The sequence below is a fragment of the Vulpes vulpes genome, chromosome 2 (genome assembly GCF_048418805.1).
Source record: "Vulpes vulpes isolate BD-2025 chromosome 2, VulVul3, whole genome shotgun sequence".
NCBI lineage: Eukaryota > Metazoa > Chordata > Mammalia > Carnivora > Canidae > Vulpes > Vulpes vulpes.
Window position 1 is genome coordinate 108,432,929 of NC_132781.1, and position 27,844 is coordinate 108,460,772.

The 27,844-nt window shown below is 46.4% G+C and overlaps 1 protein-coding gene across 3 annotated transcripts in view; it reads right to left on the bottom strand.

Moving 5' to 3' along the window:
- The window catches only part of CAMK1D (calcium/calmodulin dependent protein kinase ID), a 433,570-nt gene that overhangs the window by 26,828 nt on the left and 378,898 nt on the right, over positions 1-27,844 (bottom strand). For all 3 annotated transcript variants that reach the window (XR_011999959.1, XM_072749523.1, XM_072749524.1), the window contains exon 6: positions 14,699-14,774. Coding sequence is in view for 2 of the 3 variants with exons in the window: in XM_072749523.1 (XP_072605624.1) it covers positions 14,699-14,774 (76 nt within the window). In the remaining variant the exon portion in view is untranslated. The remainder of the gene's footprint in view (positions 1-14,698; positions 14,775-27,844) is intronic.

A 27,844-nucleotide genomic window follows, 5' to 3' on the forward strand; every position in this document is an offset into this window, starting at 1 on the left:
GCACAGGCCTGCAGCAGCTGTTCCTCACCCTCCCCAAACCACATGTACCTTCCCTAAGTGTTCTCCCCAGGTCCCCACTAAGGACAGAGGATGAAAAACCACCCATCAGGTAGTCCTTTGGCAGGCCCCAGATGCTGATTGACATTGGCTATGTCCCAGGCTTGGGGATAGGAAGAGACCATGAGTCCTACTCTCATGGCTCTTACATTCTATTTGGGGGGCAAGGGGGAGAGACACTCAACATTAAGTTTCAAAATAAACAGGAAATAGAAAAGTAGACAGGAAAGGTAATGGGAAGGTGATCACAGGAAGCCACAGCATTTCATTCTGATTTGAGAGTATTCCTTCTCATACACTGTTCCCTGTGCCTGGAATGCTCTTCCTCTTGTGTCCACTGTTGTGGCTCCTCCCTGCTCCTAGGGCACCACATGTCTCACCCCTAACCTGTCCCAACCCTTCCTCTGAGCTCCCAGCCTTTTTGGCACAGCCATCATGCACACATGTCATCTCCTCTGTTAGATTCTGAGCCCCCTGAGGGTGGTGACAGTGCCTCATTCATCTTCGCCAACCCCAGGACCAGCCCAGGATGTGCTCAGAAAAAACCATTTGCTTCGACATGAATGGAACTGGAGGGTATAATGCTGAGTGAAATAAGTCAGTCGGAGAAGGACAAACATTATATGGTCTCATTCACTTGGGGAATATAAATAATAGTGAAAGGGAATAAAGGGGAAAGGAGAAAAAATGAGTGGAAAATATCAGAAAGGGAGACAGAACATGGAAGACTCCTAATTCTGGGAAACGAACTAGGGGTGGTGGAAGGGGAGGAGGGCGGGGGCTGGGGGTGGCTGGGTGGCTGGCACTGAGGTGGGCACTTGACGGGATGAGCACTGGGTGTTATTCTGTATGTTGACAAATTGAACACCAATAAAAAATAAATTTATTATTAAAAAAAAAAGAATGGAAAATAAAGACTAGTTGAAAAAAAAACAACCTGCTGGATGAATGAGCCTGTCAACACCTCAATGTTTCAGGGACTGCCACCCCCACTGCACTCAACCCCTCTCTGAACACCTCCCATTCTTTACACTCTACCTCAATTCCATCTCTTTCTTGGGTCTTTTCAAAACATTTAGAAAGGATTATTTTGTGGTTATTACACGTGTCTTCCCACCTCAATCATGAGTTCCTACAGGAGAAAGACGATGTCATATATTGCTTTTCTTTAGATCTTTCATTTGCATTCAACAATAATCAATATTTGTCAACTATTCTTTCCTAAATGGGAAACATTTACATGAAAATTGCTTGTGTATGTTTGCATGCACAACAGCACACACTCGAGTTGACTTATGAAGTAGTGTTGAACACTCTGAAATGGATGTTTCCTCTGGGGAAATAATTTAACTACAGTTTCTCATGAGTTACAACTTTTCAGTTAGCTTTGCAGTGAAACCTGCTAATGCCCAATAATGTCTGTTGTAAGTCCTTCGAAGTGGATGGGAATGAGCACACCACTCGTCAACTATTCTCTGTGCTCACATTTGCCCCGTACCCTGAGGGCTTCCACCATGCATCAATCTCCCTGACCTCTTTTCCTTCCATCCAGGGGATGCCCATGAGATGACACAACCCATAGATCCTACCCTCTGTTCCCAGCCCGAATCCTTAAGCCAGAAGCTGAAAAACAACTTTGCATAGTAGGGGGATTTGCACAGAATCACAGAAATTTATTCTGGAGTTCAATAGTCCTCATCTGGCCCTAGCCACCCTCTCTTAGGAGACTGGGAAAGTAGGCCCCAGGGAGATGAAGAGGTGACCTCCACCAGAGCAAGTGGCAGGCCTGAGCATCTATCTGCCCAGGGCTCAGGCTTCAAAAACAAAAGCCACTTCAGCCCAGTTCTACAGAGATTTATGGAGCACCAATGCCTGTGCCAAATGCTGATCATATGGTAGTGAAGAAGACAGGCCCTGCTCTTGATCCCCAGGGTTCAGCATCCAGCCATATGTGAATAGCACAAGCGGGATGCTGACTTTTCTATAAAGGACACACTATGTTGTGTGTGTCCTGTAAACTTAATAACAATAGTCACCACGTGTGGAGTATTTTTTTTTTTTAATGTGTGGAGTATTTACTGTGTGCCAGGCACTGGGTTATACAGCTTACGCGCCTTGTCCCATTTATGAGACGTGTGTACTTGTGACCTAAGCATGTCTGTCTTCCATTTCCAGGTGAGGGAATACATGAGAAGAACAGAACTTTAACTTTTCTCATCCAATTCCAGAGCCAAGTTGTATTAACCTTTCATGTGGGCTCTGTTGCCAGATAGGTCATGGCAAAGATGAGGAAATGCATACACGCTGTCTTCCTAGACCTGCCTCTGAAGTCAGGGTGCTGTGCGTTTTTTATGTGATATATGAAGCAGGGCCAGAAACAAGGCTGTAAGACCTGCCAAAGAAATGAAGACCAGCTGAGTCTTTGCACTCAGAAAATCAACCCAGCCTGCCTTCTGGAAAAGACAGAGCAGAGGAGGATGGCTCCCTAGGGATGACTACTAGGGCCTATCTGTGGGAGCAGGGATTGAGTCTATACTGAACCAGATTCCAAAATGATCACATCCAGCAGCCTCGCTGAGCTCCCATGGGGAGCCTCAAGGGGATGTAAAGGATAGAAATCCTTCTGTCAAGATCTTGTGGAACTCTGCAGGACGGGCAGGAGTTCAGGCATGCCTCACCGACCCAGAGTAGTTGGGAAATCAAATAACATACATAGGTGAATTTTCTAAGCACCTGAAATGGGCTTAAGTGCCAAAACTTATTTGCAATATTCTAGAGTTGTGTGTTTTTTTTTTTTGAGAGGGGGAGCATGTGTGAGCAGGGGTGGGGGGCAGATAGAGAAAGAAAGAATCTTAAGCAGGCTCTATGCCCAGCGTGGAGCCCAGTGCAGAGCTCAGTCTTATGACCCTGAGATCATGACCTGAGTGGAAATCAAGAGTCGGATGCTCAGCCGACTGAGCCACCCAGTTACCCCAATTATTTTCAATATTTTATCTAGAAAGCATTTGGGTGTGACAGTCCACAATGAAAATGGAATAATCACTAGGAAAAGGCAACCCAGAATTTGCCATGTAGTCTAATTGGATAAAAGAGCTCTGAAGGAGAACGGAGATGTGGCTTTTCAAGGGAAGGTTTGCTGTTGTCCTCTGAGGGCCGACTCTGTCACTCTGTGCTCAGAGGTTTCATGGTGTGGTTTCCTCAGCCTGAGATTTAGAGAAACAAAGACACAGATTCGAATCTCGGCTCCGACAAGTACAGGTTGAGTGACCTTGGGGAAATGACATATCCTCTTTAAGGCTTAGCTTCTTCTGGAAATGAGGATAATAGTGCCCACCGTAGAGACAGACATGACATGTATAACACATAACTATATAACAATAGGTGTTATTTATGAGACACATGCATAGATGGACACAGAAACCTACAGGTAACAGGTAGAAAATAGGAAAATGCTGTCATACACTGTGTACTCCCTTTCAGGTCCCTCAGTTGAAGCATGCAAGTGGGACGCTGCTCATGCACCAGCAAGAACAATAGAAAGGGGACAGAGGAGCAGATGAATCCCGAGGGACTCAGTCCAATGGCCTCAACATGAAAACAAAGCAATATGTTTTTACACTTTGTGCAAAGTCTACAAATCATCCACTCAGGCCTTCTAAGCTTGCTACAAAAAGGAGGAAGAGCCGTGACTGAATTGTGCACCGTGACCTAACTTTGTGCACTGTGTCGTGAAAATAAGGACAGGGCATACCAGAGACCAGCTCGTCACTCTGCTCTTTGTCTACCACTATTTCCAAGCATTTAATTCGGGAGCCCCTCACTTCCAAAAGAGCTCAAGGATCCCCGTGGACATTTGCTCAAAGGTGTATTTGTGAAGAGAGAATATTTTTGTGCAATTCGACTGGGGGTGCCATGGAAATGACCAAAACAACCAACCTCTATGTATATTATTACAAACTAAGGAAGCCACAGAAAGCCAACGCAGGCCCAAAGAGTCTCTGAAAAACACCAACAAAGCCAGTCAAATCTGGGTGTCTCTCCGTTGGAGACGGGCGTCTGTCTGATATGCTATAACTCCGGGAAGCCCCTATTTGCCTTTTTGTTTTGGCACCCGGTGGGTATTTACGAATGTCTGGGGCCTGGGCTAAAGAATCCAAGTGTTATTCATCTTACTCTGGATAATATGACAGACTTTAATAAAATAAAGCAAAGCTTTTTAAGCTGATAAACCTCTTGTACTTAGCTGCAATGCCCACTTAGTGAACAAAGCAGGTTTCGGCATATTATTTGGATTTATAAAACAGAATGACCAACGAGACCCGAATCATCACAAAGATGTAATCCAATTATTTCAACAACCATATGTTTGATTATGCACGTTCCAGAACTTTTTCCTCGCAAACTTGGAAGAGATCAGGCTGGAGAAACTAAGAATGGTTTACATATTAAAACCATGTGCAGGCTGACTTCAGCAAAGCGGGATGGATGAAAATTCAGGGGATACATGCCCCCATGCCCCCCCCCCCCCCCCCCCGGAGATTTGGATCATGCCTTGAAAGCTGAGAATGAGTAAGCAGATCAGGGAAAGATGTAGGGGAGAAAGGAAACACATTTCTTGGAACATTTATACACAACTGGACCTGAAGATTGGGAGTGGGGAAGGGGGGGGGGGGGACCCAGCACTTCCCCAAGCGAGAGAGGGAGTAGCATATTCCATTTGAAGTAAAACCATCTTAAAGGAGTGGGCTCCAGCCCATTGTCCACAATGCTGTTGTGTTGTGATCCACGGTCCCACTTCCAAGCATATTACTTTTTGCTTGTTGCGTGAGCCAGATGGACAGCGCCTTGAGGGGTCTGGGGACCCCAGGGGCAGAGGCTCTGGGCCTCCTCCTGCAGGTCAGACACAGCCAGAGGAAGCCCAGACTGTGCTCCTTTGCACTCGGAGGGCATGGACAGTGGAAGGGAGGGCAGGTGGGGAAGAGGATGAGCAGGGGCAGCTTCTAACAGCCAGGACTGTTGTGTTAGGAAAAACCCAGTGCAACTTCCAGCAGCTAAAATTAGTTCTCATGAGTAATGGATTTCATCCCAAAGCACTGCGGGGTGTAGACATCCATTCTGGAGGTGATTAACACCAGCGCTAACTGATGATTCTGAAGCCCGGGCGGACTTCCAATTCGACTTTTGCATCTAGAGGTTTTTTTTTTTTTTCCCTTGGTTCAGGGCTCTTGCTTCCTCCCCCCCCCGCCCCCCCGCCCCAGGCCCTTACCTTTCCTCTCTCTCTTGCCCTCTCTCTCTCACCTGCCGATTGGTAAGTGATTATGATTCTGCGTGGACTGCATTTGGGAAATGTCCCTGGGTGGCCACACCACGGGGTTTGGCCTTTGGCCCCTGGTTTGGTCACTTGGCCCCTGGCCTCTGCTTACTGTCTTACAGAGCATCCTCAGAGCAGGGCAGGGGACCAGAAGGCCTGAAGGCAGTCCTCGGCATGGTCTGGCCAAGTGCATACCGTGCTGCTCAGCTTCTAGTCCATTCTTCCGTGGGTCTTCCCATCACCTCCATGAGAAGTTACTGGCTTGCTCTTGGAAATTGGAGCCACTTCCCTTCCTGTCTCCATCATCTGTGCCTCCTGGTCACAAACCCAGCATGGAATAAGTGGTCCAAAATCATGCCTTGCTACTGCACCTCCGACGTGCTTTCTGCTTCTTCCCACATCTGCGGGCCACCTCCCTCCTGCGTCCAGGCTGCTGTGCTCTGTATCAGATGGTTAATATGGTAAAACATCCTTAAGGCCTCTTTCCAGACTTCCGTTTGCTCACTATGGTGATTGGTGAGTTAAAAATTCTGCTCGTTCAAAGACTATATTTTTCCCATCACCAAGTTTTAGACATCAGAAGGTCAAAGCTGGATCAAATCTTTCAAGTTCTATTTGAAAAATTATGTTTCAGATTGAATGGTACATCTTGTCTCAAACACAGTAAGTGCATCATCTCTTCAGATAATTGGTCTTGAAGGATAAACCATCCATCTCCCCGCATGATGGCCAATATTTGAAGATAGTCTGTCCAGAGCCAGATCACCACCACCTCTGTCGTGGAGACTTCCTCAAGGCCAGGCCAGTGTTCACGGCTCTGCCCTGGGAGCTCTTGGCTCTCATCTCGGTGACAGCCAGCAAGACTGGGTTTTAACTGATCTGTTTACTGTCTGTTGCCTCCAGCAGACAGCAAGCATCTCCAAGGCCGGGTTTGTAATGAATCCATCTCTAAAACCACACTGCCTGACATGTATTAGGCTCAATAAATGAGAGTTAAGTGAGAGAATGTCAATCCCCTGCCTTCCATTCTCCAGGCTAAATATCCTGAAGCATTTAGCTGCTGCTGAAGTGAAGGTTTCCAGGAGCCGATGCTGACATGAACACGAGAAAGCAGTGAAATGTTTTTCCATCCAGCCTGAAACCACACCATTGAGTGTAAAGGTGATACAGGTGGGACATCCCCTTCCTGCTTCTTCTCCCTCCAGGGGTCCTCTCTACCCCAGGGCCTTTGCAAGAGACAACCAATAAAGTCTCTCTCCAGGAGCAGCAGAGAGAGGGCCACAGGCTCACAAACAAAGCAGACATGTGGTCAAGCAGTACCTGCTTCTGAGATTAAAGGTAATCAAAAGGCATTGAGCCACACACAGGATCCACTCAGTGTAGACGGAGGAGGGGAGATGAGGCACCTTTCTGGAAAGCGCCACACTGAAATGCAATCGGTGGAATAAAATCAGTGAGCCTGAGAATTACCACCACCAGAGCCTGCTTGAAATACAAGTGATGATGCCTGAAAGGATGAAAGAGAGAGGGAGCAGGAGGTAGGAGAGGGAGGCGTGAGCATGGGCCAGCATGTGGCCACTCTGACCAGCCACCAGGAACGGTCCTGCCACAGCGGGCGGGACACAGAGAGTCTGGAGACGACTATAGGTTTTGTGAAAACCCGTCTGGCCATCAAGCTCTAGGGCTCTGATTCCTTGTTCGTAAAGGAAACTTCATACTTCTGCTTTTAATTTGCTTTCTCATGGAGCATTTCCTATTGGGGAGAGAACATGCTAGTTTGAGGACAGGCATATCCAATTACCCCGTGGGGCACAGATCCCATCATTTAGTAAACTGACACTCCAGGTTTTTTGTTTTAAATCTCTCTTGAGTCTGGCTAGTGTGAATCAATTCACTGGGATCATCTGAGCAAGACGAATAAACAGATTAATCTAGTTTCTGAGCTTCTAAAGCCAAAGTCCAGACCATGGGCCGAAGGCAGCCTAAACAAGGCAATGTGTCCCGCCCCACAAAGCTTATGAATATAACAAGATGATGGCTGTCTGCTGGCAACGCCAGTTAATTATTCCTATTAGTGTTAATGCTCCTCATGCTGATGGAAGTAACCACCATCATGATGCCCCATGCTTAGTTCTTTCCCTGGGGCTAATTATACTACATTCTCTCCTATTGGAGCTGGGGTTCATGCTCTCTCCCTGGGACATGTGTAGCCAGAAGGAGGCAGCTGTCAATGGTTTAAAATCATGATGACTCTCTTGGCGAGGAGCATTCTTTGTCTCAGAAAATGGACCTACCGTGCGGATTAGGCATTCAGAGCCACTCTTACGAAGCCAATTAAGCTGTGTATGTTGGCCAATTGATATTTATGTCACCTCGTTTTAAAGACTGAACGAAAAAAAAAATAAAGACTGAACGATGCCGGAGGACAGTCGAAAAGCAAGCGGGTTACCATCAATATGCGGCCTGGAGTTTCTGTTAGGCAGAGGTCAGAGGTTGTGGCATGGGTAGGGGCCCTCCCCACCCACGGCAGACCCTCCCTCACCATCCAGCCCACCCTAAGGCTCTAATGCCTAAACTCCTTAAGACCTCAGCCCATTTCTTATAGGGGCAAACATCCGCTGTGCTTCTCCATGGCATGCTGTATCCCCGAGCGTAATCTAGGCAAGCCATCATGAACTCATGTCCTTGAACTTTCGAGAAGAAAGGCAACATATGTGTGATCACAAAATTCCATCTGGTCAGTGACATGGTGATTCTATGTCCTCGGAACTTGTGCTACCTTGGCTGAGCCACACCTCCAGCCTGGACACCAACATGCTCGTCAGGGTGCCCAGCACACTGTGTCCTCCATCCTTCTCGGTAGCTTACGTGATGCAGGCAAAGATGTTCTTCCATAAGTCCTGATCCCCAAAGAGAGATTCCGGACAAGACAAGGACCCACTGGATGTATTTTTAACACTGAGTATCCCTGATAGAAAAAACGTATTTCTCTTTCTGAATGATGGTTAACATAGAAATGCATGTGTGCAGAGGTCAAGAGAAGCAATTGCTCAAGTATTCGTGCTGACAAAATGCAGAATGTTTGCCTGGTGTGCAGAGAGGAAGACGTCTGGTACCTGGCCTGTCACAACCGCTTTTGCTGTGATCCGATATCTCAGTGTGACAGGGTTATCAGATGAAAATAATGCTGCACCCCAAAAAGCCGCAGAGGCTAACCCCTTTTCCATCACAGGTGACACGAAGACTGTAGTTGCACGTGGCCCCCCGCGGCAGAGCTGGCTTCCCCTGCATGCTGCCTGTGGGTCACACGTTGTGCAGCAGCCTGTCTCGTCGGTCTCCAGCTGAAGGGTGGGGTGTCTGGGCGCAGTGCATCAGTGGGAAGGAGTGGAAGTCTGAGAGGGAGATCTGTAAGCTCTAACTTCTAATCCTCATCTCAACACCGAGCCAGCCTCCTGCTAGGCCGAGGCCACAGGCCTCTCACAGAACATTGTCATCAGCCCTACAATGTACCTCAGGCGACCTCGTTCCTGTGGCCACATTCCTCTCCTCTCCTTATCCAGCCTTCTAGACATACCTGGAATGGTGCCTCCCCCTTCCTGAATACCCTGTCCTCAGTGGTGGCTTCATCCCAGGAATTCCTATGGCTGTTCACAAGCCTCCCTGCATGTCACGTCATCTAATTATGAATTTTCCTGTCCCGCCATATACATTGTTAATTTTCTCACGAGAGGCAACATGTCTTTGCCATCTTGATATCTTTAGCACCTACTGCAGTGCCTGGAATAGAGAAGGTGCTCAAGAAATGTTAGCTGTTGGGCCGCCTGGGTGGCTCAGCAGTTGAGCGTCTGCCTTTGGCTCAGGTCGTGATCCTGGGGTATCGAACCTCTCATCGGGCTCCCTGCAGGCAGCCTGCCTCTCCCTCTGCCTATGTCTCTGCCTCTCTCTGTTGTCTCTCATGAAAAAATAATTTTTTTTTAAAAGAAATGCTAGTTGTTGACACTGATAATAATAAATTCAAAGCTACAGGTTCTCAAAACATAGAGCCACACTGTGTAGAAAAATTATATCTAGACTTTGGCCTATCACTCAAAAGGATCTGAACATCTTGGGAGGTATAAGTGAGATGTTCAACGTCCATTCATTCTCTGCCTGAGATTCTCAGAGCTCTGGAAGGCATCAAGGAAACCAGGACCCTGGCTGCCATTTTGAAGTCTGACATAGTCATTAAATCAACCTGAGACCAATTCCTGGAGCAAAACTGGTGGTGACCAGGTAACCACCAAGTTGAAGCATATCAAGTTTAAAATTAAAATAGAAATAAAGATAGTACTGCTTTATTTAACTTAATTTAATACAATATTTTAACCCAGTCAAGTATTGTATCATATACTATAATTATGATGATTTGGATGTAGTATGTTCAAACTATATACCCAATGATGTATATGGTATTATCTCTCCCCCAGACTTCTGACCTCCACGTGATTCCATAACCATTCCATGGATATCTCAAAGGGGTCTCAAGTTTAACATGCCCAGAAGGAAATTCTTGATCTCGCTGATCCCCCTAAACTTGCTCCTCCACCCCCCCCCCATTCTTTTTTCTTAGCCATTTACATGATTGCGTAAGCCAAAGACTTGGGATCATACTCGAAACTTCCCTCTCCTTTATCTCCCGCATCCAAAGTACACCTACCACTTGACCCCCCTCACTGCTTCCCCGGTAGACACAACTCTCACTGCTCACCTGAATGAGCCTCCCAACAGTCTCCACCCCCCACTGCTGCCCTGTCCAACCCCTGTTCATTCCAGAGTAGCTGGAATATTCCTCGAGTGAAAATCAGGTCAGTTCACACCTCTGACCCAAATTCTTCTTTGCCTTCCTATCACTTGTGTTAAACCAAACCTTTCTAAGTCTCTTGTTCCCCAGGCCCTTGCGTACCTCTTGGAATCTAACTTTCTGATATCTTGTCTTGCTATCATGCCTACGGATCGTGGCAGACACGCTCTTTACCTACTGCAAATCCATTTCCTACTTTCTTCTTCACCTGCACACCTGTGATTTGCCCCTCCTGCACATGGTCACCTGCTTCACTTGGCCAGCTGTGAAATCCCATTTTCTTTTCTAGGGACTACTTTAGAAATGAGCACAGGAGGCATTTCTGGCCAAAGAGACATGAGGAAAAGTTGGGGACTTCTGGGGAAGATAGTCTAGCTCTAACTGCCACATGGGGATAAATATCACCTCTTCTTCCACCAATTGGTGCAACATCTGTCCATGAGCCCAGAAGCTGTGGCAGTCATCTTGTTTGGTTGGGGAGGGCACAAGGAAAAACCAATGCATTGAGGATGGTGGAGAGCAAGGATGGATATAATCTGGGACTGAGGTTCTGACTTAGGTGATCTTAGTGCTTTCCTACCTATGCACTTGTTATTACATGAGGTATGACTTCTTAAAAATGCCTACGCTAGTTGGGCCAGGTTTTTCTGTTACTTGAAGCTGAAAGCGTCCTTTGTTCATGCTATTCATTCTGCCTGGAATATTTCCTCCTCACTCCTTGTCTCCCTACTCATCATTTAGGCTTCATTTTAGGCCCTCTGCTCAAGGAAGACTTCCCCAGCCACCCACTGGAAATAGGTAATCTCTGTTCTACTTTGCCATGGTACCTTGTGCTCTTCTTTTAAAAGCAATTTGCACATTTTAAAATTCCACGTTCATTTATGAGATTTCTTTGAATGCCTGTCTCCTCCACGAGACTGTGAGCCTGTTTACAAACAGGGGCTGCATATGTCTTGGTGAGTGCTCATTCTCAGTATCTTGCATAGTGGCAGGTGCATGGGACAGATTCAGTAAACATTTGTGGAAAGAGATAAACAAATACAAGCTGGATAGAACATGGAGTGAAGTATCTTCTCTACCCTCAATGACATGGCCATATCCCTATGGGAGGGGTATATGGTATAGCACAAAGAGCTGGACTGGAAGTCAGAGCTGGGCTTGGGTTCAAATGTTGATTCTGCTACCAAGTGATATTATTTAGTCTCTCTGAAGTTATCTTCTCAGTGGGTTTAAAACAACTACCCCTATCTTGTAGGATTTGAGAGAGGGTGAAGGGAGATAAAACTTGTGACCGTATTTATATTCTTGCAGTGTTATACAGATGTTTGATGTCAGCATTATTATAAAGCAGGTGCTATGTCCATCCTGAAATGTTCATATCTTAAAGGGATTCCATTGTAATAATTTTATTAAGGATAGCACAACTAAACTATTTACTATGGACCGAATAGTGTCCCCCTCAAATTCATATATTGAAGCCCTAACCCCCAATGTGATGGTGTTTGGAAATGGGAACTTTGAGAGGTAATTAGGTATAGATGAGGTCATGGGGATAGGGCCCCCATAATGGGGGCCTTCTTTATAAGAAGGGGCACCAGAGAGCTTGCATGCTCTCCTTCTGCCTCTTAAGGACATACCAAGAAAGTGGTGGTCTGCAAGGTGGAAAGAAGGTCCTCCCTAGGAACTGAATCAGCAGGACCTCCCAGATCTTGGAACCCCCAGCCTTCTGAACTGTGAGAAACAAACCTGCTGATTAAGTCACCCAGTCTATGATGTTTTTTGTTCTAGCAGCCAGAGGTATCTAAGACACCACTGCTTATCCCAGTAAAGCCATCTGCACCTCCTCATAGCTGTGGTATGTCAAATGCCAAGACTTTAGGGAGACAATTATATACACAGCTGTATATATGAAGGGAATCTATAGACACTATAATGTAGACCAGAGTAGTGGTTCAAGATTCAGCCAGATGTGAAGGAACAAACAAGTAGAAGCCCAGATGGGGGGTGCATTTTTTGCCTGGCCCCAGATTTCCCTAGATGACACTAGCTTTGGTCCTCGGCAGGAAGGACAGTGGCCCATCATTCATTTCTTTAAATCTTCCTTGTCAAGTCTGGCAAGGTCGGACCTCTGATAAGAGTTTCAGCTGGGGTTTTAAGGAGCCAGAGTAAATGACACACAGTCCATGTCTGCTTTCTGCTTACCCAGTTAGCTCTCTAATGAGGTATGCAGCAGTGTGTGTGTGTGTGTGTGTGTGTGTGTGTGAATTTATTTATTAGGGGAGAGGATCCATTGCTTTTACTAGATTCTCAAGGGGTCTATAACCCTCCCCACCCCCACAAAAAAGAATGAAACTACCATAGAAGACAGTCAATGTGCTTTGAAAGTGAAAGCAGTATGTAAGTGCAATATGCTAGTTTTATAGCTCAGATGAATCTGGCCTTTATCCATTTCCATAAGTGGGGGCCGCAGGGGCCAAGGATATTATAATGGAAAAATCCTGTGATAATGGCAAGAATCTACAGGAGCTGTCAACTAAATCCATACTAAACTACAAAAGCTGCCCAGTTGAATGTAGGCTGTAGAAAGACCACTTGCTTTCCAGATAATGAGACAAAGCCAACACAGGGGGGATGTTTCCAGTAGTCCCTGAGGATGCCACATGCTGTCAGACCTTTCTCTGATCACAATCCTCCACAGTCTTTCATTGTGTGTAGTGGGCTCTATCTGCTAGAAAGCCTTCCCTTCCCTGGGGAGAAATTCATTTCCTATCAATTACAGACACCAGTTGGCCCAAACCCACCCTAGGAATGTGCTCTGTAGTAAGCATTTGAAAGTATCATTGCAAAAAGAAATTATAATTAAAAAATAACTTTACAGTAGACTTAAGCAAAATGAAAAATAACAACAAAACCCAATATTGATCACCCTGAAAGAAATGCAAAAACCTTATGTCCATGATGGCCTTTCCTGGGTTGGGGAGATGAGGCACCTGAAAGGAAATGAGAATCTAAAGGCTACCTTCCCATTTTCATCACATTTTTTTTTTCTCATTTTGATTTCTTTTGGAGATGTCCTAATACTTTCATAATACTGGTTTGTATCCCCAGGAAATCCAAGGTAGCACAAGAAAAGATGTTAAACATCATTAACCATAAGAGAAATGCACTGCAGCATTATTTATAACAGTCAACATATGGAAGCAACCCAAGTGTCCATTGATACACACACACACACACACACATACACACACAGGAATATTACTCAGCCATAAAAAGGATGAGATCTTGTCATTCACAACATGGATGGACCTAGAGGGTATTAAGCTAAGTGAAATAAGTCAGAGCAAGAAAGACAAGTATCATATCATTTCATCATATGTGGAATCTTAAAAATGAAGCAAATGACTACAAAAACAAATAAAAAGCAGAATCAGATCTATAAATACAGAGAACAAACTGATGGTTGCCAGAGAGAAGGGGTTGGGGGATGGGCAAAATAAGTGAAGGGGAGTGGGTAAGTCATGAGGAACATGGCCAATGGTATTGAGATAGCCTTGTCAGGTGACCAATGGCAGCTACACTCGTGGTGAGCACAGCATAACCCATAGAGTTGTCGGACCACTGCAGTGTACACCTGAAACTAATGTTAGCACTGTGTGTCAACTATATTCAAAGAAACACATTACCAATACATTTTTTAAAAGAGAAACACAAATCAAATCCAAAACGAAAGCACTTCATGCCAATCAGGATGGCTATTATAGAACATTGGAAATAAGTGTTGGGAAGGATGCAGAGAAACTGGAACGCTTACACATTGCTGTTGGGAATGCAAAAGTGAGGGCGCTGCTTTGCAAAAACAGTATGGAGAGTCCTCAAAAAAGCTGAACAGAATTACCATACGAGCCAGCAACCCTACTTCTGGTGTGCATTCAAAGGCAGACATTTGTACACCTATGCTCATAATGGCATTATGCACAATAGCCACGGAGCAGAAATACCCCGTGTCCTCTGATGGATGGGTGGAAAAATACAGTGTATTATATGCATATCATGGACACTTATTCAGCCTTAAAAAGAAGGAAATTCTGTACCTACTGCAACGTGGATGAATCTTGAGGACATTATGATAAGTGAAAGAGCCAGTCACAAAAGGACAAATACTGTAGGATTCCACTGATGTGAGGAACGTAGAGTCGTTGAGTTCACAGAGACAGAATGTAGGATAGTGGGTGCCAGGGTCTTCAGGGAGGAGGGGGATAGGAACTTTAGTGTGTAATGGGGACAGAGTTTCTGTTTGGGAAGATGAGGAATTTCTGGAGACGGATGGTGGTGACAATTGCACAATACGGTGCCTGTACTTGATGCCACCAAGCTGTACATTTAAAAATAGTTAAAATGGTAAGTTTTGTGTCATGTATATTTTGCCACAATAAAACGGAAAAAAAGGAAGAAAGAAAAAAGGAGCCAAGGTGGCAAGCAATACTTACAAGATGTAGGCAATCACCCCGATGGACCAGCAGTCAACAGCTTTGCTGTATGGTTTCTGGGCCAGGACCTCAGGAGCTGTGAAAAGATAAAGGAGAGACACAAGCCTGACAATTTAAATGCCTACAACATAAAACATCTTTAACAATTTTTTCTTTTCTTTATCTGTCTGCCCCTCAGCCTGAACTTTCTGTGACTAAAAACTGAGTAGAGATATAGGACTTATTTTATGTGTTGGCTTATCTAACTAGAAAAAAAATCTGTGTGTGTGTGTGTGTGTGTGTGTAATGAGATTAACAAAAAAAATCCATCTATCAATCGGAATAGGTGGCTATTTTATATTAGTGCTATGCTAGGTATTGCAGCTCAGATGAGGCTGAGTCAGAGAAAAGGATATTCCACTTGGAGCCTGGGGGGGTGACCTCACCTAAAATTAATTCAGGGAAGCATTTCTGGCCCCCGGGTAGGGCCCGCCTGTTTGCTGTGGGGGTGTGAGCGTGAAGCTTCCTCCTAATGCCTTCATGGAGCTCATGATCCAATGGAGGTGAGACCTGAGACCTGATCCCTGGGAAGCCTGCCTTAGACCTGCTCTCAGCTCACTCTTAAGGTGTTGGGCAAGTGACCTGTAACAATACTATCATTTTATTTTCTCATCCGTGAAACAGCAAAAATGCTCCTTGATCCTGAGTCCTTGGTTATAACCCAAGAATGCTCCATCCCGGGAAGGGGTGTGTGTGTCTCAGCTTATTTTGTCTTCTCCTGCTTTTTAATCCTGGCCTTGTGGCTCTAGCCCTGGGCTGGATATCCACCCAAGTATCTGGCCACCAACAGTGGCTGCCATACATTTTGTGCAAAGAGTAAGTAAATACAAGAGAAAACAGTGCATCTTTACAAGCAAAATCCCCCTTTTACCCAAATACACTTGACTAGCATGTCTTTAGCATAGACTTTCCAGAAAACTTGAGAGTACACAAAGTAAAACTACCAGGCATGGGCTGTCTGCTGGATTGTGTGTTCTATGGGTTTGGGATGCCTTAACTCACTTACTCACCTGGCTTTGGGGGGGAAGAGCTTAATTAGCATTATTATGAGGACTCCCTAGTCACAGGTGAGGACACAGAGGGATTGACAGATCCAGTAACTTGCACAAAGTGATCCAGCTAGCAAGTGGTCTCTATACCAACTTCCTCTCTGAAGTTTAACCTAAAAGAAGTGCCTGCCATGGCCTGGGTCTTGTGCCAGGCATTCATAGATGTTTTCTACTATAACCCTTTTGGCAACCCGCACACTTATCACACTCTGCACCTGATCTAAGGAAAATGAGCCTCAGAGAAGTTCTTTTTCTGACACCACACAGTAGACATGGACCAGCTGGGATTTGAACCGGGTCAGTCTCTTCCTTGTTCCAGTTCCAACCATCGGAATATATTTACTGTGAAGGTGAGTGCTTCTTTAGCTTATAAGAAAAGTCCTTTTGCAGAAAAACCAACAGGGAAATCCTCTCTTATATTCATTAAGGTAAAAGTTCCTAAGCAGGATGAGGGACACACACAAACGTTTGCTGAATGTTTCTGGTTGTGATGGTAAGAAATACAATCCACAGATAATCCCCAAGTCTACTTTTCGATTTTAGCCCCCATTCCTCCACACTTCAAATCAAATCGTTTTTTTTTTTTTGCTTTTTTATCAAGAGCAAAATAAATTCGCTTGCGTGTCCTTTCTTGACTGTGTTCACCCTCAATGCAATGGCACGAGAGAAACAGGACTATAAAGTTAGGAAACTCACGTATTGGAGAAGTGGCCCTTGGATAATTGGGAGCTGGCTGCATCAATACGTCCTTTTCCCTGTAACTGCTAAGAGCATATTTCTCAGACACTTCTATTATGGCAACTGACAAAAGGGAGCCGTTTCCCACAGTAAATGTCTTGCTGATTTAGGAGGTAAGCTCTCTCCGAGCTGATGTTCTTCTGGCCTGAGTGGCTGCAAGGGCACAGATGGTGGAGGTGATTGCATCTGCAAGGAGCTTATTTCTGAGTCTCCAGAGCCATCCATGCAGCTTGATGGAAAGTTCAGAAGGCAGGATAAGGCTCACTGGTGACTTCTGACCCAGTGTTGCTTTCCAGCAGGACAGACGGCAGAAATCCTGAGCACAGAGGCAGGATGGCGGGCAGGTGCCCTGGCTTCCATGTCATGGGATCTGCTGGGCTCTCTGGGGAGATGGCAAGCCAGCCAGGCCCAGCCGCTGCATGGCACCAGATGTCAAACAGTGGTGTAGGGGCAGCTAGAGTGCAGCACAGGATTCGGGGCACAAGCTCACGTCACACACCAGGTGGGACATGGTGACAGATGTGGGGAAGGAGCCCCGAGAAGGAAAATATTGGCGTCCCCAATGGCTGATTCCATAGTTTATAAGCAAAGATTGAGCCGATCCTCTGAGCCGTGATTAGTAGAGAGTTAGCCTGCAAGCAGATCTCACCCCTAGGAGGAGCTGAAACTGTGTTCTCTGGAACTCTCCATCCTCATGCTCTCTGGCACTGTGGGCGTGCGGAGGGAGGGCTCCTTAACAGAACATCCTTGTCCTCCTTCTCCTCTTTCCCCTTCCCTGCCTTTTAGAAGGAGGGATGTTCTGGCCACCATCCATTATTCAGAAAACAAAAGAATAAAGAATACGGTGTCCCTCCGGACGTCTGTATACCCACGGGGACACGCACACTTGGCAACTCACCTTCAGGCTGGCAGGGCCACCCCCATTTGGGAGAACCGTGCAGGGGCCTACGTGCACTTGAGCAGCGAGTGGCTGATTTTTATGCAGCATGGAACTGGGATGTTACTTGAGACGTTTAGATTCTTGAAGCCACAGATACCACATATAATTTTTAAAATATGCGATTTTGCATAAATAGCGAAGTTTGTCACAGCAAGTATATGTTTTTAAAAAAGGTATTTGGTTCTTTCTTAGATGCTTCTGGTCTCACAACTGACAAAAGGGAGACACTGATGGAAAGGTGCCAGGATCAGAAGCATGGGTTTTAGAGGGGAAAGTTCTAAATGATTAACAGGCAAACATCAAGGTAGCAATCTGGGGGTGGAAGTCTATGTACCTGTGCCAAATATTTCTTGTTAATTTTCTGGTGTTGTGTCTTATCTAGGTTCTATCAACAACAGCACAGTAAACATTTTTTAACCAGTTGTTGGCAGGTGAACCACTTGCCCGCTGGTGAGGTTCTTCACAGCACTTGAAACAAATGGAGAGCGTGAAGTCCTTGGATGTGTACCATAACAATAAAAAAGGGAAAGCAGACTGATCTGGAGAGTGTCACCAAACTAAAATACTTAAAAAACTATACAATGGCAACACACACTAATGGCCTTAATTCCAATTCCACTTTTGATTTGATTCCTGAAACCAAATGTTCTCAGGGCGCCTGGATGGCTCAGTCGGTTGAGTGACCAACTCTTGGTTTTGGCTCAGGTCATGATCTCGGGATCATGAGACTGAACTCTGTGTTGGGCTCAGTGCTCAGTGCAGAGTCTGCTTGAGATTTTCTTCCTCTCCTGCTGGCCCTCCCCCTGGCTCACACTCTCTAAATAAATAAATAGATAAAATACTTAATTAAAAAAAATCCAAATGTTCTCTGGGATGTTGTTTGAACAAGCCTACCTACATCCCTTTAGCTACTTTTCATCTCATAGTGATTCTTGGAAAGCGTCAATTCTCAGGCAATAATCAAAACCTTCCTGTCAATGTGATATGGCAACCAAATCATGCTTAATCCCTGGGATCTGGGATGTCTTTTTTTCTTGCTCTCCTCTGGGTCCTGCAGTTGGCACCTCTTGTTTGGCCAACCTGTTGAATTCTCCTGGCTTTTGCCCCCCCTCCTACCCTTTCCTTGATCCTTTCAGCCTGTAGACTGTGCTCTGTGACAATCTGCCTCTGGCTCTGATCACTTTGAGAACCAGCCATGCTCCCATGGATTATATCAATCTTATACCATGTAATTCTTGGCAAGAATTCAGCTGTAACCCTAAAAAGTCACAGCATCCAGTTTACAAACTCTCAGACAGTGAATAAGCTTCCAGGCAGAGGAGGCCCAGGGCACAGTCAGCCAGGAGCCTTGCAAAGTGGTTCTCTGAGCGGTGCCCACCACACATCCACCGCTCCCCCAACGCTGTCAGATGCTGAAGAACTTCTTCATCAAGGAGAAACAATTTTCTCTTCTGACTGTATCCAGCGCAATGCATGTGTAGTGGGAGGGTGACAATGATTCTCGCCACCCCCACACCTCCTAATAGAGGGAGGCTTTGAACTGAAATAATTGGAACTACTGGCACTCGGAAAAGAGAGCTGTCATTAAAAGGCAGTGCAGCTTGTTGGTGATGTTATCAGCCCCCAGGCAGAGCAGGAAAGGGCTTAGTCTCCAGGTCAGCCTAGACAGAAGGAAAGGACTCGAGGCAAGAGGACACATATGTTCCTTTGGTGCATCTCCAGGCACAGTCCCTGGGGACCACCAGTGGCAAGAGACCCATCTAGTGATGCTGAAAGGGACATACGCAAGATAGGCAGTGGTTGAGTGGGAGCAGCTCTACCTAGGTGACATGTGTCGGGTTCCTGGGTCCACTCAGAAAAAAAAAAATCCTGTAACACATCAGCCTCCTGGACCTCCCACCACACCTCTGCATCTTTTCCCTGCTGCGTGAATCACACCATCAAATACCAGGTTTCGTGCCACCGGACACCAGGGACATATCTCAGGTCTATATTTTTAGGGCTTAGCACATTCCATTTGGTTAACAAGTGGCTATTCCTAACATGAATTTTAGGGATAAAACAGGCTGAATTAGCTCCAATTCTCTGCGTGTGGCTGACTGTCATTCATACCATTCTCCTTTTAAAACCTTGTTTGCAAAGGGATTTCAGGATTACTACTTTTAGGTCCAATGGGCAGAAAAGATATTCTGTTAAGTGATCTCTCAGAACTTCCTCCCTGGTCGAAGGTTGGGGTTAACAACTCAGTTTTCTTAGCCATCCCTGATGGGAACAGCATCCCTCTGGCCAGTTTAGTTTTATTCCAGCAAATGGGAGTTAATACGTAAAGGCTCATCTTCAGCAGAGCATCCCCGAGCTACTGGAGATATCTGCGGACAGACAGATGTGGTCCTCCTTCTGAGACTTTTCTCATGCTCTTCAGTGAAACAGTGGTTCAAGATTTAAAATAACTGAATTTACTGCTGTGAGACTCACCAACCCACCGTGATAAATTCCACTTGGTGGGACACATCCTACAACCTGAGCTGTTTTATATTGGTTGAGAGCTAGGGTTCCTGGTAAACTCCAGAGGTTTCAAAAAAAAGGAAAAAAATTTTTTCAGAAACCTTTTGTCTTGTTTTTTAAAAACAATTAAATTGCCCATTTTCCTTACTGAAAACGAAGAAAAAGGCGTAACCAAGTCTAACTGGAAGCAGGAAGAGCCGCTGTCTACTGGAGAGAGAGGAGGAGATTGAGAAGATCTCACCGGGTCACCAAGTTCACGTTCAAGGCCGTTTGTCCTCCTCTGTGGAAGTCTGAGTACCACTGCACTCAGCACCTCAGTTGACCACCTCCAGTGCGTGAAGGACAGGGTCACTTTAGGAAGAGGGTGGCCCGGGATGGGAAGGAGCAGCCCTCAGTGCCAGAAACGGAAGCACACAGCCCAGAACCATGGGGCCTAGGCTGTGTTTCTTGCATTCTTCAATTGTTTACCAGCTTGGGTTCTGTTCCAGGCACTGGGTGTACGGTGTGAAGGAAGCAGACCTGGCCCCGTCCTCCTGGGTGCTGAGTGTGACACGAGCCACAGAAGTCATGCCAGCCACAGCTGCCCTCCTAGGGGAGACGGTCAGACCAAGCCAGACAAGATCGTGGCAAGATTTTTAAAACTCTGAATAAAACTCTGAAAATACTGCACTTGCTCTAAATAAAACTCAAAAATATCTAGGAAGGGCTATATTACCTCCAACAGTCAAACAGTGGGGAAGAAAGGCTGTCGCGCTAGTCTGTTGTGAGAATATGCCCTTGAGTTGTGCTCTAAGAATAAAGTAATTGGTTTAGAGATGAGGAGTAGGAGAGGTACGGGGGCTTGTTTTCTCATTACACAGGGGGTAAGGATGTGAAATGGTTGCTCGGATGTAGGTGGTTTTAACTTCAAACAACTTTAGTTGTCTGTATTTAAGAAGTTTTAAATAGGCCCACTGACTCTTCAGTAAAAGAAATCTGGGATCTGCCACTTACTCCACCTGTGGACTCGGGTGAGTCATTTGATCTTTTTGAGCCTCTAGTTTGTTCATCTGTAAAATGGGCACCTTCACAGAGCCCGACCTTCAGGACTGTAATGAAGCTTAGTGAAAATAATAACCATAATAAAGTTACAGATAGAGCCAATAGTGTATTATGTAAGGACAAAAGGTTGAGAGAACCACAGAGAGAGAGAATGGAGGTTCTATTATTTTGTAGAATTTAGAATTTAGAATAAAGGATGGACAGATCCTTGATTTCATTCGGTACCCTGCCTTCATTCTAGCTTTACCTAATGGAAATGATTCATAAATGGGAGATTTCCTTCCTTTGCATTAGAACCTTCAGAAATCAGAACAGAACGGGGACTACAAGCAATGGAAAAGCACAGCTGAGGATTTTAATCTTTGAGTTCGAGGGCAAACCTCAAACCCCCTATACCAACCTCCCGCCTTGTTGGTCCCTCTGTCCATTGAGTTACTGATCTTTTGTTCACTTATTCGCCAACACACTTCTACAGGCCTCTCTCAGTCCAGGCACGGTTCTAGACACTGCAACCCCAGAACTGGGTTGTCATCATTGCTGACAGCGCCATGGGCATGAGAACTGTCTGTCATAATATTAACGATGCCCACCATGGCCAAGGGACACTGGCTCACTGTGACTCCTTCATGGCTTTGCATTTATGGAGGGAAGAGAGAGACTGTACTCCTCCTACGTTCTCTCTCCCTGGCCCTCGGCCCTCCCTCACCCCATCCCACCCTCTCCTACCTCCAGGCCAGGGGTATCAAGATTGCCTTTGCCATCACCCTGAGCTCTCTTCAGTCGTGTAATTAGCAGCAAGGGAGCAATGCCCAGCTCCAGCCCAATTCTTCTTTTCACTGGCCTCAATTATAATTCTTTCTTAAAGGGAGATTAGAAAAATTTGCTTCAGAAGTATCTTATTTTTTTTTTCTAATTCTTTGGAATTTGCAAAAGTCCTGCCATTTCCCTTACCTGCAGAACAGAGATGACCAGACCCCAAGATTAACAGCACTCTACATTTCCTTGAATGAGCTTCTGTTTTGGAAAATGGCTTTAAAAAAAAATTTTTTTTTAAAGATTTTAAGCAGGGAGCCTGCTTCTCCCTCTGCCTATGTCTCTGCCTCTCTGTGTCTCTCTCATGAATAAATAAATAACATCTTTTAAAAAAAATGATGAGATTGGGACACCTGGGTGGCTCAGCGGTCAAGCGCCTGCCCTTGGCCCAGGGCGTGATCCCAGGATCTGGGATCGAGTCCCGCATCGGGCTCCCTGCGAGGAGCCTGCTTCTCCCTCTACCTATGTCTCTGCTTCTCTCTCTCTCTTTCTCTCTCTCTGTGTCTCTCATGAATAAATAAATCTTTTAAAAAATTGATGAGACTGTGCACACAGAGAGTGGCACTCTCACCTCCACCCCCTGAGATCTGGCAGGGAATCAGAACAGAATTACAGGCTGGGCCCAGGACCAGTGAATCTCAGAGAATTCATTAAATTTCTGTGCCTCAGTTTCCTGTCTCAAAGGGCACCTGCTACTCTGTCCTGAAGTTATGCCTTTGTGGTAAAGAATCTGAGCTCAAGTGAAGAGTTGCCCGTGACACTTCATGGGAAGGAATACGGTTAGGGATTTGTGTCCAGGGCTAGCCACTTGGATCCCAGTCTTCCTGTTTTTGAGGATTTCCACAGGTGGTGAGAAGGAGCAGCTTCCTTGCTGGTGGATGAGTAAACGAGGCCTTCAATGAAACTGGAATCCGGCCCCAAAGAGTTAAGTAATGGCGCAGGTTGGAGAAGTGACAAGAGGGATTTCTTTTAAACACTGGGAGAGAGGGGATCCCTGGGTGGCTCGGCGGTTTGGCGCCTGCCTTTGGTCTGGGACGCGGTCCTGGGGTCCTGGGATCGAGTCCCGTGTCGGGCTCCCTGCATGGAGCCTGCTTCTCCCTCTGCCTGTGTCTCTGCTTCTCTCTCTCTCTATCATGAATAAATAAATAAAATCTTAAAAAAAAACACTGGGAGAGAAAAAGGACATATCAACCCAGTAGCTACCTGTTCAGGGATGATAAATAAAATTCTACAGATAAGGAAAATAAATTTCAGGCATCCCTTTCAGGGGGGAGATGTGGCTTCAGGAAGAACTGATGTCAAGGAGTAGGACTGACCGCAGGAGCCAGAACTCTGTCGGTGGAAGTTCCAGCAGCAGCAGGGGGATTACATGGGTAAAAGCCCAGATAACGAGGGGCTTTCCCATGAGAGTCCTCACAAGTGGTGCTGCTTCCTGGAGGGTTAGAGGACCGCCACCAGGATTGCTGGCAAAGGATACAGCTGCAACACAGATTGATGCTTCACCTGTGCTCTGCCTTGAGCCCAATGTCATGGGAGCTCCGAGGAGTAGCGTGTTCTTGGGACAGCCCTGTCCTGCCCATATGGGTTCCCATGCACTTTCTCACGCTGCCCTTAGAATTGCCAGTTACTAAAAACGCATCACAAAACGGCAGCTCGCCCTGGCTTTCCTGGAGCCCCTTGAACTCCACCGCAGGCAGGCGAGGTCCCCATGGAAAGTGCCGTGCTGCTAACCCGGGCTGATGGGGGCTGCTTACCAGGCCCGCGCCACCCAAGCCACAGTGCGGCCGGTGCCTGGAGGGGCAAAGCCGGGGAACAGGAAAGCAGTGGAAAAATCGGGTGGCAGCTGGTGGTTTAAAATATGGGGGATTATGAATCTGAAGCGCTACCTACTGTGCTAATGAGGCACCTACAACCCAGCAATTGCACTGCTGGGGATTTACCCCAAAGATACAGATGCAGTGAAAGACCAAGACATCTGCACCCCAATGCTTATAGCAGCAATGTCCACAATAGCCAAACTGTGGAAGGAGCCTCGGTGTCCATGGACAGATGAATGGATAAAGAAGATGTGGTCTGTCTATACAATGGAATATTCCTCAGCCATTAGAAATGATGAATACCCACCATTTGCTTCGACGTGGATGGAACTGGAGGGTATGATGCTGAGTAAATAAGTCAATTGGAGAAGGGCAATCATTATATGGTCTCATTCATTTGGGGAATATAAAAAATAGTGAAAGGGAATAAAGGGGAAAGGAGAGAAAATGAATGGGAAAGATCAGTGAGGGTGACAGCACATGGGAGACTCCTAACTCTGGGAAATGAACAAGGGGTGGTGGAAGGGGAGGTGGGCAGGGGGACGGGGTGACTGGGTGACGGGCACTGAGGAGGGCACTTGATGGGATGAGCACTGGGATGCTCTATGTTGGCAAATTGAACTCCAATTTAAAATAAATAAATAAAATAAAATGTGGGAGAGACCTGGAATTCAGTGGGAGGGAAGAAGCGAAACGTTCAGAGCCATTCTGGCCATTCTGATGTTTGGGGTTTTAATCATTAAAAGAGAGAGAGGGGAAAAAAAAATGAGTAAGTTCCAAAGTGCCACAAGGCTTCCTTCTCTTCCTCGCCACCCCAGCTCACTTCCACCCAGTGGAACCAGTTTAGAAACTTTGACACTCCATCCCAATATCCTGTCTGCCTCCTAAGGTCTCTCTCTCCCTCCTAAGGCAGGGAATCAGAGGACAGAATAACAGGCTGGGCCCGGGGCCAGCATATCTCAGAGAATTCGTTACCTTTCTGTGCCTCAGTTTCCTGTCTCGAAGGGCACCTGCTAGTCTGTCCTTCTGCCATTCAGCAATTGCAGAAGGGTGAAGAGTGTGAAGAGTGAGTTAGGGTGCCTGGGCACGTGGGGGGGGGGGGCTCCTCCAAGGGCTTACTCTCTGCCCATGTGCTGACAGGGAGCTCCTGCCCCCTCAAGGCTAGTGTCCCCACTGAGGGGGGCCCTGTTCTCTCTGACAAACGGGGTCTGGCTGCAGCACCCCGTGTGGCGAAACGCTCACTGCTGGTTGTCACCAGCTAGCTGCAGGGAGAGGAAGAAAGAGAAAATTCTTCTCTGGGTCCTCTGCTTACTCATCTGCACCCTGCATGGCCATTTACGAGTTCTAGAAACCCTGTTTCAACACCAACAGCCTAAGAGCATGAGAATGATGTGATATTTTTAGCCAAACACTAAAATGTGAAATTTCAAGTAGCAAACAGAGGCTCCTGGGTGGCTCAGTTGGTGAAGCATCTGCCTTCGGCTCAGGTCATGATCCCAGGATCCTGGGATCGAGCCCCACGTCAGGCTCCCTGCTCAACGGGGGGGGGGGGGGGGGGGGGGGGGAGGGGGGCTGCTTCTCCCCTTCTTCCTCCCCCTGCTTATGCTCATTCTCTCTGTGTCAAATAAATACATAAAATAAAATAAATAAGGGAGCAAACTAAAAAATCAAGTTCTGTGGGAGAAACAGCCACACAGAAGAGTAGGGATAAAGGGCTAAGAGCAAGGGCCCATGGGGAAAAGATGAGAGGAATCACCATGACAGGTTGCTGACCAGGACAAAAATGGTTGATAGCAACTTATTTTAGTCTTTTCTTATCCGTTCTGAGTGAAGGTGGGAAAAGTGGCAGTCAAGATCCTCCACACATGGATATTTGTATACTTAGAGGACCGTGAGTCACATGTCTCTAGAAATACAGGATGGCAGACCCAGAAAAAATCATGGAGCTCGGTTAGTCCAGCACAGTTATTTTATATCCAAGAAACTGACAACCCAAGAGTTTAATGAAGGGCTCTGGCCTCCCACATCTCTAACCAATGGCAGAGACATGCAGGTGACTCGCATGCAAGTCTCAGTGCTGTGACTGCCACCAACTAGAGGCTGGGTGGCTTGGAGAACAAGTTGGGTCCTTGTCCCAGTACCATGCTGGCTGCAACCACCGCTTTCCAAGATCTCATCGGAGCCACAGGGCCCAGATCAAGCTCTAAAGATGCTGTGGTCTCATGAATTCAGGGCATTCCTCTATCAAAAAAAAAAAAAAATGCCAAGAATATTGACCAGCCTTTCTTCATTCCATTTACAAGAAAACACGATGAAACTTGTTTCAACTATTTTAGGGAAGTTAAGCCAGAGCTAGGCCAAAGATTTGTGCAGGCAGTACCACAAGTAAGTTAGGGAAGGAAACCAGAAGGACTCCTTTCCCACCGAGTTAGGAATATGACAATCAGCCACCACGTACAGAACCATGGTGTGCTTCTGCTCCTAAACGCAGTGGTGGACTGGAGGTAAGTGCGCCTTCCTATTTTTGAGCCACATCCCACCATGAAACAGTGTGGTTGCTGGTGTGCACTCCAGAGGAAGCACTGCACAGCGGTGGATCATCGCTTGGTAGGGCTCGATGAGAAAAGAAAGTCTTGTTTAACTCGGAAACATCACAAAGCAATTAAAGTCTCTACCACCCTTCTTGCCCTTTCTAAGGTGAAGTCTGGGACTCTTGAGTCACCCTGCTAGCAAGAGAACACCTGCGCGCCTTCCTCTGACGAGGCACCCCTGTCACTCAATCTACAGATGGTGGTTTGAAGTTCTTTGAAACTGTTTACTTTTCTTTCTGGAATCAGGAGAACCAGACCCACAGAACTGGGGAAATCGCATTAGTGCACAAAGAGCGATATCAAGAAATAAAACAACACGCTGTCCTCTACCAGTCGGAGGAGATTTGTCATCTTTAGTTTGACTAAAATGGGCGCTTTCCATGACTTACTGTTGTCTTTTTTTAAGATTTTATTTATTTATTCATGAGAGACACACTCAGAGAGGCAGAGACATAGGCAGGGGGAGAAGCAGCTCCCTGCGGGGAGCCTGATGAGGGACTCGATCCCAGGACCCCAGGATCACACCCTGAGCCGAAGGCAGATGCTCAACCACTGAGCCACCCAGGCATCCTCGTGATTTATTGTTTCCATTCAGTGATTCAAAAGAGAGCCCACTTAGATATCTTAATTTACGTAGCAGAGCAAGTGACACAAGTAACTTTACTAACTTTCTAAGCTCGGACTTTTGCCTTATTGGCGACACCAAGGGGAATGTTTCACCTGGCTCAATCAAGTGGATTCCAAGTCCAGGTCAATACCATACTGACGGCCACCACGTTACCCCGAGGAGCTGATGACCACCGGATAGCCCCATCATTTCTTCTAAATTATCTCCAGGAACTTGTGTATGCAAGTCCCCTTTCCAAGCCAAATGAGTCTGTTCATTTCTTCCACACTGACAAGAAGCAGTTTGGGACTCTGGAACTTTGTTCTCCTGCTTGCCCACATCTGTCACTCTCTTCATCTTGGCCCAGAATTCTACTCTTCCTTCCAATCACTCCTCCTCCATGAGTTTTCCCCTGTTCGTTCCAGCCCTTGCTGATTCCTCTCTCACCTGCATTTGTGAGGCCGCTTGTGACACCTGTCCAGTGATGGCATACTGCAAACGTGCCACCTTCTATGGGTCTGCATCGCCCCCTGGCCGGAGTCCGTTGGAGGGGCCCTAGGTGTGAGAGCGAGCTCTAGGAGCTGCCGGCAGCGATGGGAGATGCTCATGGTCTCCTGCCACCACTGACGTGATGCTCTGCAAGCACCCTGGTTCCTTATAGAGGACATGTAATATCTGACAGCTGCAAAGGGTGAAGGGTGAAGCTCAAGATGCTCAGATCCTTTCACCTTCTCAAGCACCGGGTGCTTGGGATAAACAGCCCTTTCTTCCTCACTATTTCATCATTAGAGAGCTCATTTAAATTGAAGGTATCTTGATGCTGCCAAACTTCACTATTTAGCCGAATAGTCATGTAGACAAGAATAGTGAGAACAAGAACGCGATGGCCTTTACAAACTGAAATCAATACTCCTAGAAGGACCTAGAAGGAGTCTGGACCAAAGCTGAAAGCAGACAGTGGTGCTCTGTGCCTGGCTTGGGCTCCTGGACAGCACGGCCCCCAGAA